General features: G+C 56.5%; 1 protein-coding gene across 1 annotated transcript; it reads left to right on the forward strand.

Annotated features, from left to right (window-relative positions):
* Positions 1–1,009: 1,009 nt before the first annotated feature.
* Positions 1,010–5,868, forward strand: LRRC14B (leucine rich repeat containing 14B). Its single transcript, XM_029219071.1, has 2 exons — positions 1,010–1,902; positions 5,089–5,868. Exons 1-2 carry the CDS (start codon positions 1,010–1,012, stop codon positions 5,732–5,734), a joined length of 1,539 nt encoding a protein of 512 aa, XP_029074904.1. The 3' UTR covers positions 5,735–5,868.
* Positions 5,869–11,616: the final 5,748 nt, after the last annotated feature.

An 11,616-nucleotide genomic window follows, 5' to 3' on the forward strand; every position in this document is an offset into this window, starting at 1 on the left:
TGATTGATTGTGGAAAAGTAACTACAACACACAGGACAGTAACTTTGACAGTGAACTATCCTGACGCCCTCTCCGGTGATGAGAACGTCTCCCCTCCCGGTTCAGGGAGGGTGGCTTGCCCGGAATTCCATCTCCGTTCAGGAAGAAAGGTGGCGGGGGGCGGGGGCGGGGGGGTTCCAACCGCCCTTAGCTCAAAATACTCCTTCAGCCAAAGCGGCGTGGTCTGGGGCACATGCTCTGCCACCCTCCAGAGCGAGGAACCAGACACCAGGCTCTGCGAGCGAGCTTCCCGCTCCTGGGCCCCCCCCCCCCTCCGCACGTCACCTGCAGCCCCGCCCACTGCGTGGATCCTGGGGCTCAGCCCAGGGAGGCCTGCAGCTGGAGGGCGCCAAGCTCCCTCCCATGGACGGTGGGGAAGCCTCGGCCGCGGTCCTCAGTGACGATAAAGGAAGGGGGTTGCCAAGCAGTGTGCCGGCGCCTCATGGGGCCTTTATTTATCTTCTCTTAAAGTCAGGAAACAGTTATCAGAGGTGCCACCCCATGCCCACTGCCGCGTCCCTAACTCTGGACGTGGGGCAAAGGGAGGGACTCGGCTCCCAGGGGTCCAAGAAAAGGTTTGTTAGTTCCCCGGACTGTGGGATGGCCCAGGGTTGGGGCAGACCCACGCCATGGAGGGGATGAGGTACCCCCAGGACAGGCCACCCCTGCAGTGGACACGGCGGTAATTCCAGGGGCCCAGCCCCCTCCCCCTAGCCAAGCACTCAGGCAGCTCTGCTTTCCTCAGCTGAGCGCCAGCAGGACAAGCCGGCCACCACCAGACGCCTCCACAGCCAAAGCCAAACAGGCACCCAGGACGAAAATAGCCGTCAGATGACCAGAGGGCTGGCTCACCACAGTCCAAGGCAAGCTGCTCACAGCAGCTGCAACTAAAAATAGGCGAGAAGGGGACGCGTCTTTGGGAGAAGCACAGGGGAGAGCGCTGTCCCGGCTCCAGCCGCTGCAGGTGGGCATGATGCAGTCACTACGCTTCATTTCTGCTGAGGCCTTGGCGTCCCACCCCCAGGTGGCCCGGCAGAGCCTGGACGGCGTGGCCCACAACCTCTACCCGCTGCTCTTCAAAGCCAGCTACTTGCTGGAGCAGGCGGAGGTGATCCGCGTTCTGCTGGAGCGCTGGCCGCTGGAGGAGCTCCGGCTGGGTGCTCTGCTGGGCCCCAGCGCAGACCACCCCGGGGACCTGCGGGACCGGGCCTGCAGGGCCTGCCTGGAGGCCTGCGTGCGCGGCCTCGCGGACCACACGCTCTGGGGCGGGGGCCGGCGGCGTCTGCGGGTGGCCGACCTCACGGGCATCCGAGACGTGCAGGTGCAGGGCTGTCCCTGTGGGAGGGCGCTGGGCAGGTGGGGCCGCACCAAGCTGCTGGCCAGGACCTGCTGCGAGCTGCAGGCGGAGCCCCGTGCGGCCCGGCGCCCCGTAGAGGTCCTCGCCGATATCTTCGTCACCGGGGGTAACTTCGACTTGGTGGTGCGGGCCCTGGGGCCGGAGGGTCCCGCCCCACTGCGCGTGCGCTGCCTCTCCTTCCGGGCCGACAGCCTGGGCCCCGGGCAGCTGCTGCACGTGCTGCGTCTGGCGGGGCCGGGCGAGCTGCGCCGGCTGGAGGTGGTGCACAACGTGCGTCTGCACGCCGGCCACGTGCAGCAGCTGCTGGCCCAGCTGGGCTTCCCCCGGCTGGTGTCGCTCACCCTGCCCGCCAAGGCCTTCGACGCGCCCCCTACCAGCACCCCCGCCCCTGACGGCGAGGACACCCTGCTCACCTCCATCGCCCGGGAGCTCAGCCGGATGACGCAGCTCACCGAGTTGAGCGTGGCCTTCTCCACGCTGACCGGGAAGCTCCAGAAACTGCTCGGGTGAGTCTAGGGTGAGCAGAAGGAGGGCGGCGGGGGGGAGGGCATCTGCTCACAGCCCCTCAGCCCAGGTCAGGGCGACTCGGGGCCCGGGCTGAGGACGCACTAGGGGACCGTAAAACAGACCTGGTTACTTACAAGGCCACGAGCCCCCGTCCCCTCGGTTTTTGCCCAGCCCAGAGCAGCCGGAGGGGACAGATGGAGGGGGAGGTGGCCCAGCTGGGGCTGGTGTCGGGTGCAACCTGGGAGCACCAGAACCCAAAGGAGACCGCCTCCAGTTCGTAAGAAAAAGAGAAGAGTCTTCATTAGCAAGCAAACAACATAGAAGTAACTCCATTACATTGTATTAATTACCTGTCATTGTAACAAATTACCCCAGTGCTGGGGCTTACGAGGGCAAAACAGGAGCCGGGTGGGGGCAGCTGTGGTCTCCCCTGAAGGCTTGTCGGGGCGGGAAAGCAGAGTCACCCACTTGCACGTTCATTCTCATGGCTGTCGGCAGGCGGCCTCAGCTGCTCGGCCCGTGGGCCCCCCAACAGGCTGCAGATCAGAGGGCCAGAGGCCCTCCGGAGGGAGGCCTGCCTCCCGTGACCTTCCCTGGAGAGCACTGTGCGGATGCTTCGGCACACTGCATGGTGAGGGCCCGTCACTGGGCCACGGGAGGCACCACCGAGGGTCCCAATACCCAAGGGCCGTTGGGCCACCTTGGCGGCCACCAGCTGTGAATATACTCATGAAAATTTATGGAAAATCAAACTTCTCATTTCTTGAGAAGAGAAATTTGATGAGAATCAAATTTCTCATTTCTTCTCATTTCTCATTGAGTGGGTGTAAGGATGTCTCTTCTGGCTTAGGGAGTCTGTGGCTTACAGGAATTTCTCTTCTATACAAAGGAAACCCAGAAGTAGCTGGCCGCAGCTGGCCAGGGCCCACACTGCCTCTCCTCCCCTGGGGGGCACCTGGGATCCCGTCGCCGTCCCCCATCCGTGCTCCTCCCCCGCTGGAACCCAGTCGCCCAATTCGGGAAGGGGTGGTCCTCGAGCCCACACACAAATACGACTCTGCCATGTGGCGGCTCCCTGGGACCCTCAGGACAGTGCTGCGTTTGGCTGGCCTGGGCCCTCAGCCAGAGGTGCCTGTGCTCTGGGGAAACGTGTTCCACAAGCCAGACGACACGTCACAAGCCTGCAGGGCTATCTTGTTAGCTCGGCCCTGACATCGCCTGTCACACTCTGACCTGTTCTACACGCTCGGTCTTCAGTCAGCTGGTTGCTGAGAGCCTGTCCAAGGCCCCAGGAGGTCCAGGCGTGGAGTGTGTCAGGGCTAAGTGGGAGGGAGATGGGTGAGTGGTCAGGGAAGGCTAGGTCCCAAGGTGACCTTTGAGCGGAGACCAGGCACAGTGAGCCAGCGGAGGGCCCAGAGAGCGTGTGCTAGGCAGGAACCCCGCAGGTGAAGGGCAGGAGCTGGGGGTGTGGCAGGGCCGTAGGCAGGGGTGGGGCGGGGCGGGGCTGCCCGGAGCTGGGGGTGTGGCAGGCCCGTAGGCAGGGATGGGGCGGGGCGGGGCGGGGCTGGGGCAGCGGGGACGGGGGCTGTGGTCCTGGGCAGGTGAAGAAGGGAGCAGGGAGAGGAGGAGAAGGACGGAAGAGCCAGGCCTCTGAGCAGGGCAGTGGGTGATCAGCTTCATATTACAGGGCTCACTCTGGCTTCCCTGGCCCACACAGCCGACCCAGATGGAGGGGCAGGGAGAGTGGCAGACAGAGCAGACACGCCGAGACCACCCAGGTTTGCTGACTCCCTGGGAGGACTCACTGCTAAGATTTATTACAGCAGACGGACGGGGCAGAATCTGCCAAGGGAAAGGGCTTGTGGGGAGGGGTTCGGGGAGACGGGGCACGAGTCCAGGGTCCTGTCGCAGTGGAGCCAGCACAGACTGTGATGGCACGTGGGAGGTGCCGTCCACTGGGGAGTGCATGAGAGACCCAGGCCAGGGGTTTTCCTGGGGGCTGGTTGGGTGGGCGCCTCAGCCTGGCATGTGCCGAGATTCCAGACCCCAGAGGAGGCAGGTGTCAGCAGGGACCACATTGCTTGTGCAGAGAGCTCAGGCCAGGGACCTCTTATCAGCTGAGTGAGGGACCCTCCCCAAATCCAAGCTCCCAGACGCGGTTCGCAGTCAGGCCTGTCCTCTGACCCTTGTCCACACAGGAGGCCCCCCGAGGGGATGCGAGCAGTGCAGGTGGGGAGAGGGTCCCTCATGGATGGATGTGGGTGTGAGAGATGGAGGTGGAAACACGCCCCACAGCTCAGGGCCCGAGCCACAGCCTCCTCAGAGCCGGGCAAGGAGGCACAGAGCCCGCTGCGGGGTGGACTGTGTAGGCGGCAGGTGGGCCCGCGGCACTCAGCGGCCAGAGTACAGGTGCAGGAGGTGGTAGGAGCGGCAGCCTCAGCAGGCGAATAGAGAGCGGACCCCACCGCCCCCGGCCCTCAGTGCGCAGCCAGGTGACCCCAGACCCAGGCCCAGGGTCCCGGAGGGCCACTATGGGTCTGTTCCCGACTCTGAGAACTTCTGGGCAGGGAGCCACCGACTGTGCGTTTCCGCATGGCCGCTGCCTACACACCTACAGGAGAGCACAGAGGGTCTCTGAGGTCCCAGGCAGCGCTGAGGGTGGACTGGATGCTCCAAGGGCCCTCCCAGCCCTGATCCTGTGGGCTCAGGCTCTTCCTGCAGAGCCAAGCCAGTGTTTCACTTCCTGCCAATCCACAGGCAACTCACTGCCCCCTCAGCAAGCTTGTGAACACACAACGCCTTGTGGACAAAACAGATTGATCACTTTAATTGCTGAGGACAAAGGCCAGGCCTGTCTTTGGGTGAAGTTAAGTCTTCACGGGGCCTTGGCTACGCATGGTCTCACACTGACCCAGCTCTGCCGTTGCCCCGGGGCAGCCACAAACGGGAAGTAAATGAAGGTCGCAGCTGTTCTGATTACGCTTTACTTACCCGCACTGAAACCTGAATTTCATATAATTCTCACGTGTCACAAAATATTCTTCTTCTTTTGACTTGTTCGACTACTTAAAAAGGTAAAACCCATTTCAGCTCTCAGGCTGAATGCAATCAAGGGAGGGTGTGTGTGGCCCCCAGAGCACCTGCCGGGCCTGCTCTCACCGCGCTGTTTCCTGCCCTGCCCGCAGCCCCCTCCGGACTCCACTGAGAGTGCTGGACCTGGGCAACTGCGCCCTGAACCACGCGGACATGGCCTTCTTGGCGAACTGGACCCACGCCGCCCACCTGGAGGTGCTGGACCTCAGCGGGCACTGCCTGGTGGACCTGTTCCCCTCGACCTTCTTCCGGCTGCTGGGCCAGGCCGCCCCAACGCTGAGGGCCCTGACCCTGGAGGAGTGCGGCCTCGCGGACCGGCACGTGGGCGCGCTGTGCCTGGCCCTGGGCCCCTGCCGCCGGCTGCAGGAGCTCCGCTTCCTGGGGAACCCAATGTCGGCCCGCGCGCTCCGGCGCCTCTTCGTGGCGCTCTGTGGGCTCCCCCGGTTGCAGAGCGTGGAGTTCCCGGTGCCCAGGGACTGCTACCCCGAGGGCAGCGCCTACCCACAGGACGAGCTGGCCATGTCCAAATTCGACCAGCAGAAATACAGCGCGATCGCAGAGGACCTGCGCGCGCTGCTGCTGCGGGCCGGCCGCGACGACATCCGGCTCTCCACGCCCCTCTTCGGAAGCTTCGACCCGGACATTCAAGAAACGAGCAATGAACTCGGAACGCTCTTGCTGCAAGCCTTCAAAACTGCCCTGGAAAACTTCTCCAGAGCGCTGAAGCAAATGGAGTAGGCCCTGGACTGTACGAGGCGGGTCCCGGCGGCGGCGCTGGGGCGGAGCCTCCGCCCCCGCCACCACCGACGCATCTCCTAGTGGCAGCTGCACGCGCATCCCTCAGGCGCTCCGGGAGCGACGGCCCTGCCTCCCAGGAGCTGTGACGGCGCCCAGCGCCCAGCAGGCGTTGGCGCCAGAGAAGCAGCCCGCGGCGGGCTGCCGTCCTGATCACGGCGCCTCGGCAGCCGCGTGAAGTGCGGGCCGCAGGGGGCGGGGCGGGGGCGGGGCGGCTGGACGACCGGCCGGCGTGAGCGGGGGAGGAAGTGAGAGGACACCTCCCGGGGCACAGCGATGAAAGCGAGCAGCTGAGGAGAGAGTAAAACGAGGGCAAGCCGCATCCCTTGCCGCAGGGGCTGGGTCCAGGGGTGCAGGGAGCCGGCCCGGCGCCCTCCCGTCGCGGGTGTGCGGCGCTGCCCTGTCTGGATGTTTACAAACTCCCGTCCAGCGAGGACATGGGCTTTGGTAGTTGACGGCTCTGACCCTGCCCTCGGGCCACTGGGCGGCAGGCGTGCGCTCTGCCGGTGCCAGGCTGAGCCCCGGGCTCCGGCGGCCTCTGGCTCTGAGGGCACGACCGCGGTGCCCCGCCCGCCGCCGCCCCCACTCCCACCTCCACCGACACTAGGCCCGGCGGGCGGGGGCTCCTGCTGCGGGGAGGGCGGGAAGGCTCCCCCGCTGTCTGAGCCCTGGTGCTTGAGGAGTGGTTAATGCCAACGTCTGGACTTGGTTTCTGCTGAGATCTGATTTGTGCAGTGCTGATATTAGGGTAATTAAATACGAATAAAGTGTGGCTTATTCAGATGTTGTTTTCTTTCTTTTTCAATCTAATGGACGAAAAAAATGTCTTGCATTAATTTGTGTTTCCCAGATGTTCATGAAACTGGGCATGTCTTTTTCTTTTTTTTTTTTTTTTTATAAATTTATTTGGCTGCGTTGGGTCTTCGTCGCTGCGCGCGGGCTTTCACTAGTTGCGGCGAGTGGGGGCTACTGTTCATTGCGGTGCGCGGGCTTCTCATCGCGGTGGCTTCTTGCGGAGCACGGGCTCTAGGCGCGCGGGCTTCAGTAGTTGCAGGACGTGGGCTCAGTAGTTGTGGCGCACAGGCTATAGAGCACAGGCCCAGTAGTTGCGGTGCACGGGCTTAGTGGCTCCGTGGCATGTGGGATCTTCCAGGACCAGGGCTCGAACCTGTGTCCCCTGCATTGGCAGGCGGATTCTTAACCACTGCATCACCAGGGAAGTCCCTGGGCATGTCTTCATATGCTTGTTGCCCACTTGTATTATTTTTTTTAATAATTTCATTTATTTACAAAAACAAAAACAGTTCACCCACTTCTCCCTTCTCCCCACAGACAGTTCCCCCCCCCCGCCCCACCTCTGGTTCTAATCTGTTCTCTGCATCTATTAACTTGGAGATATATATTCCACATATGAGTGAGATCATATGGTATTTGTATTTCTCTGACTTACTTCACTTAGCATAATGCTCTCCAGGTCCATCCATGTTGTCACAAATGGCAGACTTTCATTCTTTTTATGGCTGAATAGTATTCCATCGTATACATACACCACATCTTCCTTATCCATTCATCTGCTGATGGGCACTTAGGTTGCCCATATCTTGGCTATTGTAAATAATGCTGCAATAAACATGGGAGGGCAGATATCTTTTTGAATTAGTGTTTTCATTTTCTTCAGATAAACACCCAGAAGTAGAATTGCTGAACCCTATGGTAGTTCTAATTTTGATTTTTGAGGAACCTCCATACTGATTTCCACAGTGGCTGCACCAATTTACATTCCCACCAACAGTGTACAAAGTTTCCCTTTTCTTCACTTCCTTGCCAACACTTATCTCTTGTCTTTTTGATAATAGCCATTCTGACAGGTGTGAAGTGATATCTCTTTGTGGATTTGATTTGCATTTCTCTGACGATTAATGATGTTGAGCATCTTTTCATGTCTCTTCAGAGATTCTGCCCACTTCCTAATTGAATTTTTTATTTTTTTGCAGTTGAGTTGTATGAGTTCTTTATATATTTTGGATACTAGCCCCTTATCAGATATATGATTTGCAAGTATTTTCTCTCATTCTGTAGTTTGCCTTTTTTTTGTTTTATGACTTTGTTTGCCATGCAGAATCTTTTCAGTTTGATGTAGTCCCACTTGTTTATTTTTGCTTTTGTTGCTTTTGCTTTTGGTGTCAGATTTTTAAAAAACCATTGCCAAGACTGATGTCAGGGAGTTTACCACCTATGTTTTCTTCTAGGTCTTAACGTCCAAGTCTTTAATCCATTTTAATTTTTTTTTTTTTTGCGGTACACGGCCCTCTCACTGTTGTGGCCTCTCCCGTTGCGGAGCACAGGCTCCAGACGCGCAGGCTCAGCGGCCATGGCTCACGGGCCCAGCCGCTCCACGGCATGTGGGATCTTCCTGGACTGGGGCACGAACTTGTGTCCCCTGCATTGGCAGGCGGACTCTCAACCACTGCGCCACCAGGGAAGCCCCATTTTTGAGTTAACTTTTTATGTGTGTTATAAGATAGTGGCCCGGTTTCATCCTTTTGCACGTGGCTGTCCAGTTTTTCTAGTACCATTTATAGACGAGAGGGTCCTTTCCCCATGGTATATTCTTGGCTCCTTTGCCGTAAATTAATTGACCATCTATGCATGGATTTATTTCTGGGTTCTCTATTCTGTTCCATTGATCTATGTGTCTGTTTTTATGCCAGTACCATAATGTTTTAATGACTACTGCTTTGTAATATAGTTTGAAATCAGGGAATGTGATGCCTCCAGCTTTGTTCTTTTTTGTTTGTTTTGTTTTTGTTTCGTTTTTGTTTTTGCAGTCCGTGGGCCTCTCACTGCCGTGGCCTCTCCCATTGTGGAGCACAGGTTCCGGACGCGCAGGCTCAGCGGCCACGGCGCACGGGCCCAGCTGCTCCGTGGCATGTGGGATCTTCCCGGACCGGGGCACGAACCCGCGTCCCCTGCATCGGCAGGCGGACTCCCAACTACTGCGCCACCAGGGAAGCCCTCCAGCTTTGTTCTTCTTTCTCAAGATTGCTTTGGCCATTCAGGGTCTTTTATGGTTCCATACAAATTTTAGGATTTTTTTGTTCTATTTTTGTGAAATATGCCATTAGAATTTTGATAGGGATTGCATTGACTCTGTATATTGCTTTGGGTAGGATGGACATTTTCACAATATTAATTCTAACAGTCCATGAGCACGGAATGACTTTCCACTTATTTGTGTCTTCTTCAGTTTGTTTCATTAATGTCTTGTACTTTTCAACATACAGGTCTTTCATCTCCTTGGTTAAATTTATTCAGAATTTTTGATGCAGTTGTAAATGGGATTGTTTTCTTAATTTCTCTTTCTGATATTTCATTATTAGTGTATAGAAATGCAACAGATTTTTGTGTATTCGTTTTGTATCCTGCAACTTTACTAAATTTATTAGTTCTAAGTTTTTTGATGGAGTCCTTAGAGTTTTCTGTATATAGTATTGTCATCTGCAAATAGTGACAGTTTTACTTCTTCCTTTCCAATTTGGATTCCTTTTATTTCTTTTTCTTTTCTGATTGCTGTGGCTAGGAATTCCAATGCTGTTGAATAAAAGTGGTGAGAGTGGGCATCCTTGTCTTATTCCTGATCTTAAGAGGAGATGCTTTCCACTTTTCACTGTTGTGTGATGTTAGCTCGGGGCTTGTCATATATGCCCTTTACTATGTTGAGGTACGTTCCCTCTATACCCACTTTGTCGTGAGTTTTTATTATAAATGGGTGTTGAATTTTGCCAAATGACTTTTCTGCATTCACTGAAGCGATCATACGATTTTCAAATTCTTCAATTTGTTAATGTTGTATATCACATTGACTGATTTGTGGTATTGAGCCATCCTTGCATCCCTGGGATAAATCTCACTTGCTCATGGTATATGATGCTTTTAATGTATTGTTGAATTTGGTTTGCTAATATCTTGTTGAGGATTTTTGCATCTGTGTTCATCAGGGATATTGGCCTGTAATTGTCTTTTCTTTTGGCATCTTTATCTGGTTTTGGTATCAGGGTAATGCAGACCTCGTAAAATGAGTTTGGAAAACTCCCTCTTCTCTCTTTTGGGAGTTTGAGAAGGATTGGTATTAATTCTTCTTTGAATGTTTGGTAGAATTCACCAGTGATGCCATCTGGTCCTGGACTTTTGTTTGTTGGAAGGTTTTTGGTTACTCAAATGACATTTTAATGCAATTCAGAATTTTAAAAAGGACATAAGTGTCTGAAAAGAAAACATTTTCTCAAGAGAGTGGCTACTGCTTGATGTGGCCAAATGCTCCTCACACTAGAACCACCCAAGTGGTCAGTGGGGGTTTGAATCACACCGTGAGTGGGCTTTGCCCTCAGGTCCAACTCCATGCTGCCATCTCCGCAGGTACGTCCCTGTTGCAGGTGCTCCTGTGCCACCCCCTCCCCCAGGTATGGCCCATGTCTTTCCCCCCACAATGGAGTGAGAGTCCTCTCAGGATCTGCCTGCTGAGGAAGGCAGTAACCTTCCTACTGGGCCTTCAGGAGAGGAGAGACGCCACCAGGTGGGCAGGAGCAAGGAGGGACGTGGTGGCTTCTACCTCCCTGTGCTCTTGGGCTCTGCCTTCTTTGCTCACCTCTGTGTATCTCCTTAGCTGTGTTATGCTGGAACCCTGTTTCAGCCACATGGACTTTGCTATTGCAAGAAGCTCTTGGAAAGAGAGTAGGCACAGGGTAAAATTTTGAAATGATTTGATTTTAACTCTAAAGAGTAGAGTAGCTTCTGCTGTTTGTGTCTGTGGAATTTTCTTGATGAGACCCAGCCTCTGGGTGGTCAGCAGGTAGGACCCAGCATGGGCATGGCTGGGCCCAGCAGCTGTGGTGGAGAAGAGCCCAGGGATGCTGCGGTGACCCAGGACCTGAAATTTGGGGCAGGGCTGGGCACACAGGTGTCTACTAGTGGGGAATGTCCCTGACAGCCCCTGCCCCACGCTGAAGAATAACCCATTCTTGTGAAGCTGGAGAGGCTGGGAGGCTCGTCGGAGCAATTCTGAGGCACACGGAGCAGCCCAAGTGGGACCACGCCTCCCACTCACCCCAGTGCATGTAATTCACTTGTTCCTGTGGACCCGCTCAGCCCCAACACTGAATGTGCCACTTGCAGCCACGATGGGTTTTACCTGTACCTGCCCAGCCGGAGACTGGTGGCCCTGAGGATGCCCAAGGTGACGTTGGCTGCGAATGCGGTCGTGGGTGTCTGTCAGGGCCCAGGAGCGTTCCTGTGCTTCTCGTGCTGCAGACGGCGTGGCTCCCATGCAAAGGCAAACTGGGAAAAGGAAACACGCTCAGCAGGTGAAGAGCAGAACAGAGTGCCAAGGGCCAGGAGGGCGTGAATATGCCACACGGCAAACTCGACTGGGCTCCTCCCGGTGAGCCCGAGCGGGCTATCAACTGCACAAACCCACCTGGTCTTCCCGGGGGCCAGACAGTCGCACTGAACGGGGACACGATGGAGACCGTGATGGACACCCTGGGACCACCGTCTTCGCCTCCCCTCGTCCCCTGTGGTGGACTTATCATTGCACTTCCTCCAGGAATTCAGCAGTGCTTCCTGTTGACCATCCTGGCAAGGAGGAGATGCAGATTCAGGGACTTCCACTTCTCTTTCCTACCTTAGCAACTCTTGTTCCAGACGGTTCTTTCCAATTATATACTCAGACTAGGAGACACCTGCAGGCCCAGCAGACCCTCTGTGCAGTGGCCGTGTCCAGAGACCCGGAGACGTCAGCCTGCACCTCCCTCTCTCATCAGCTGCCA

This window comes from Monodon monoceros, unplaced genomic scaffold (assembly GCF_005190385.1).
Source record: "Monodon monoceros isolate NGI ecotype Baffin Bay Population unplaced genomic scaffold, NGI_Narwhal_1 Super_Scaffold_12, whole genome shotgun sequence".
Lineage (NCBI taxonomy): Eukaryota > Metazoa > Chordata > Mammalia > Artiodactyla > Monodontidae > Monodon > Monodon monoceros.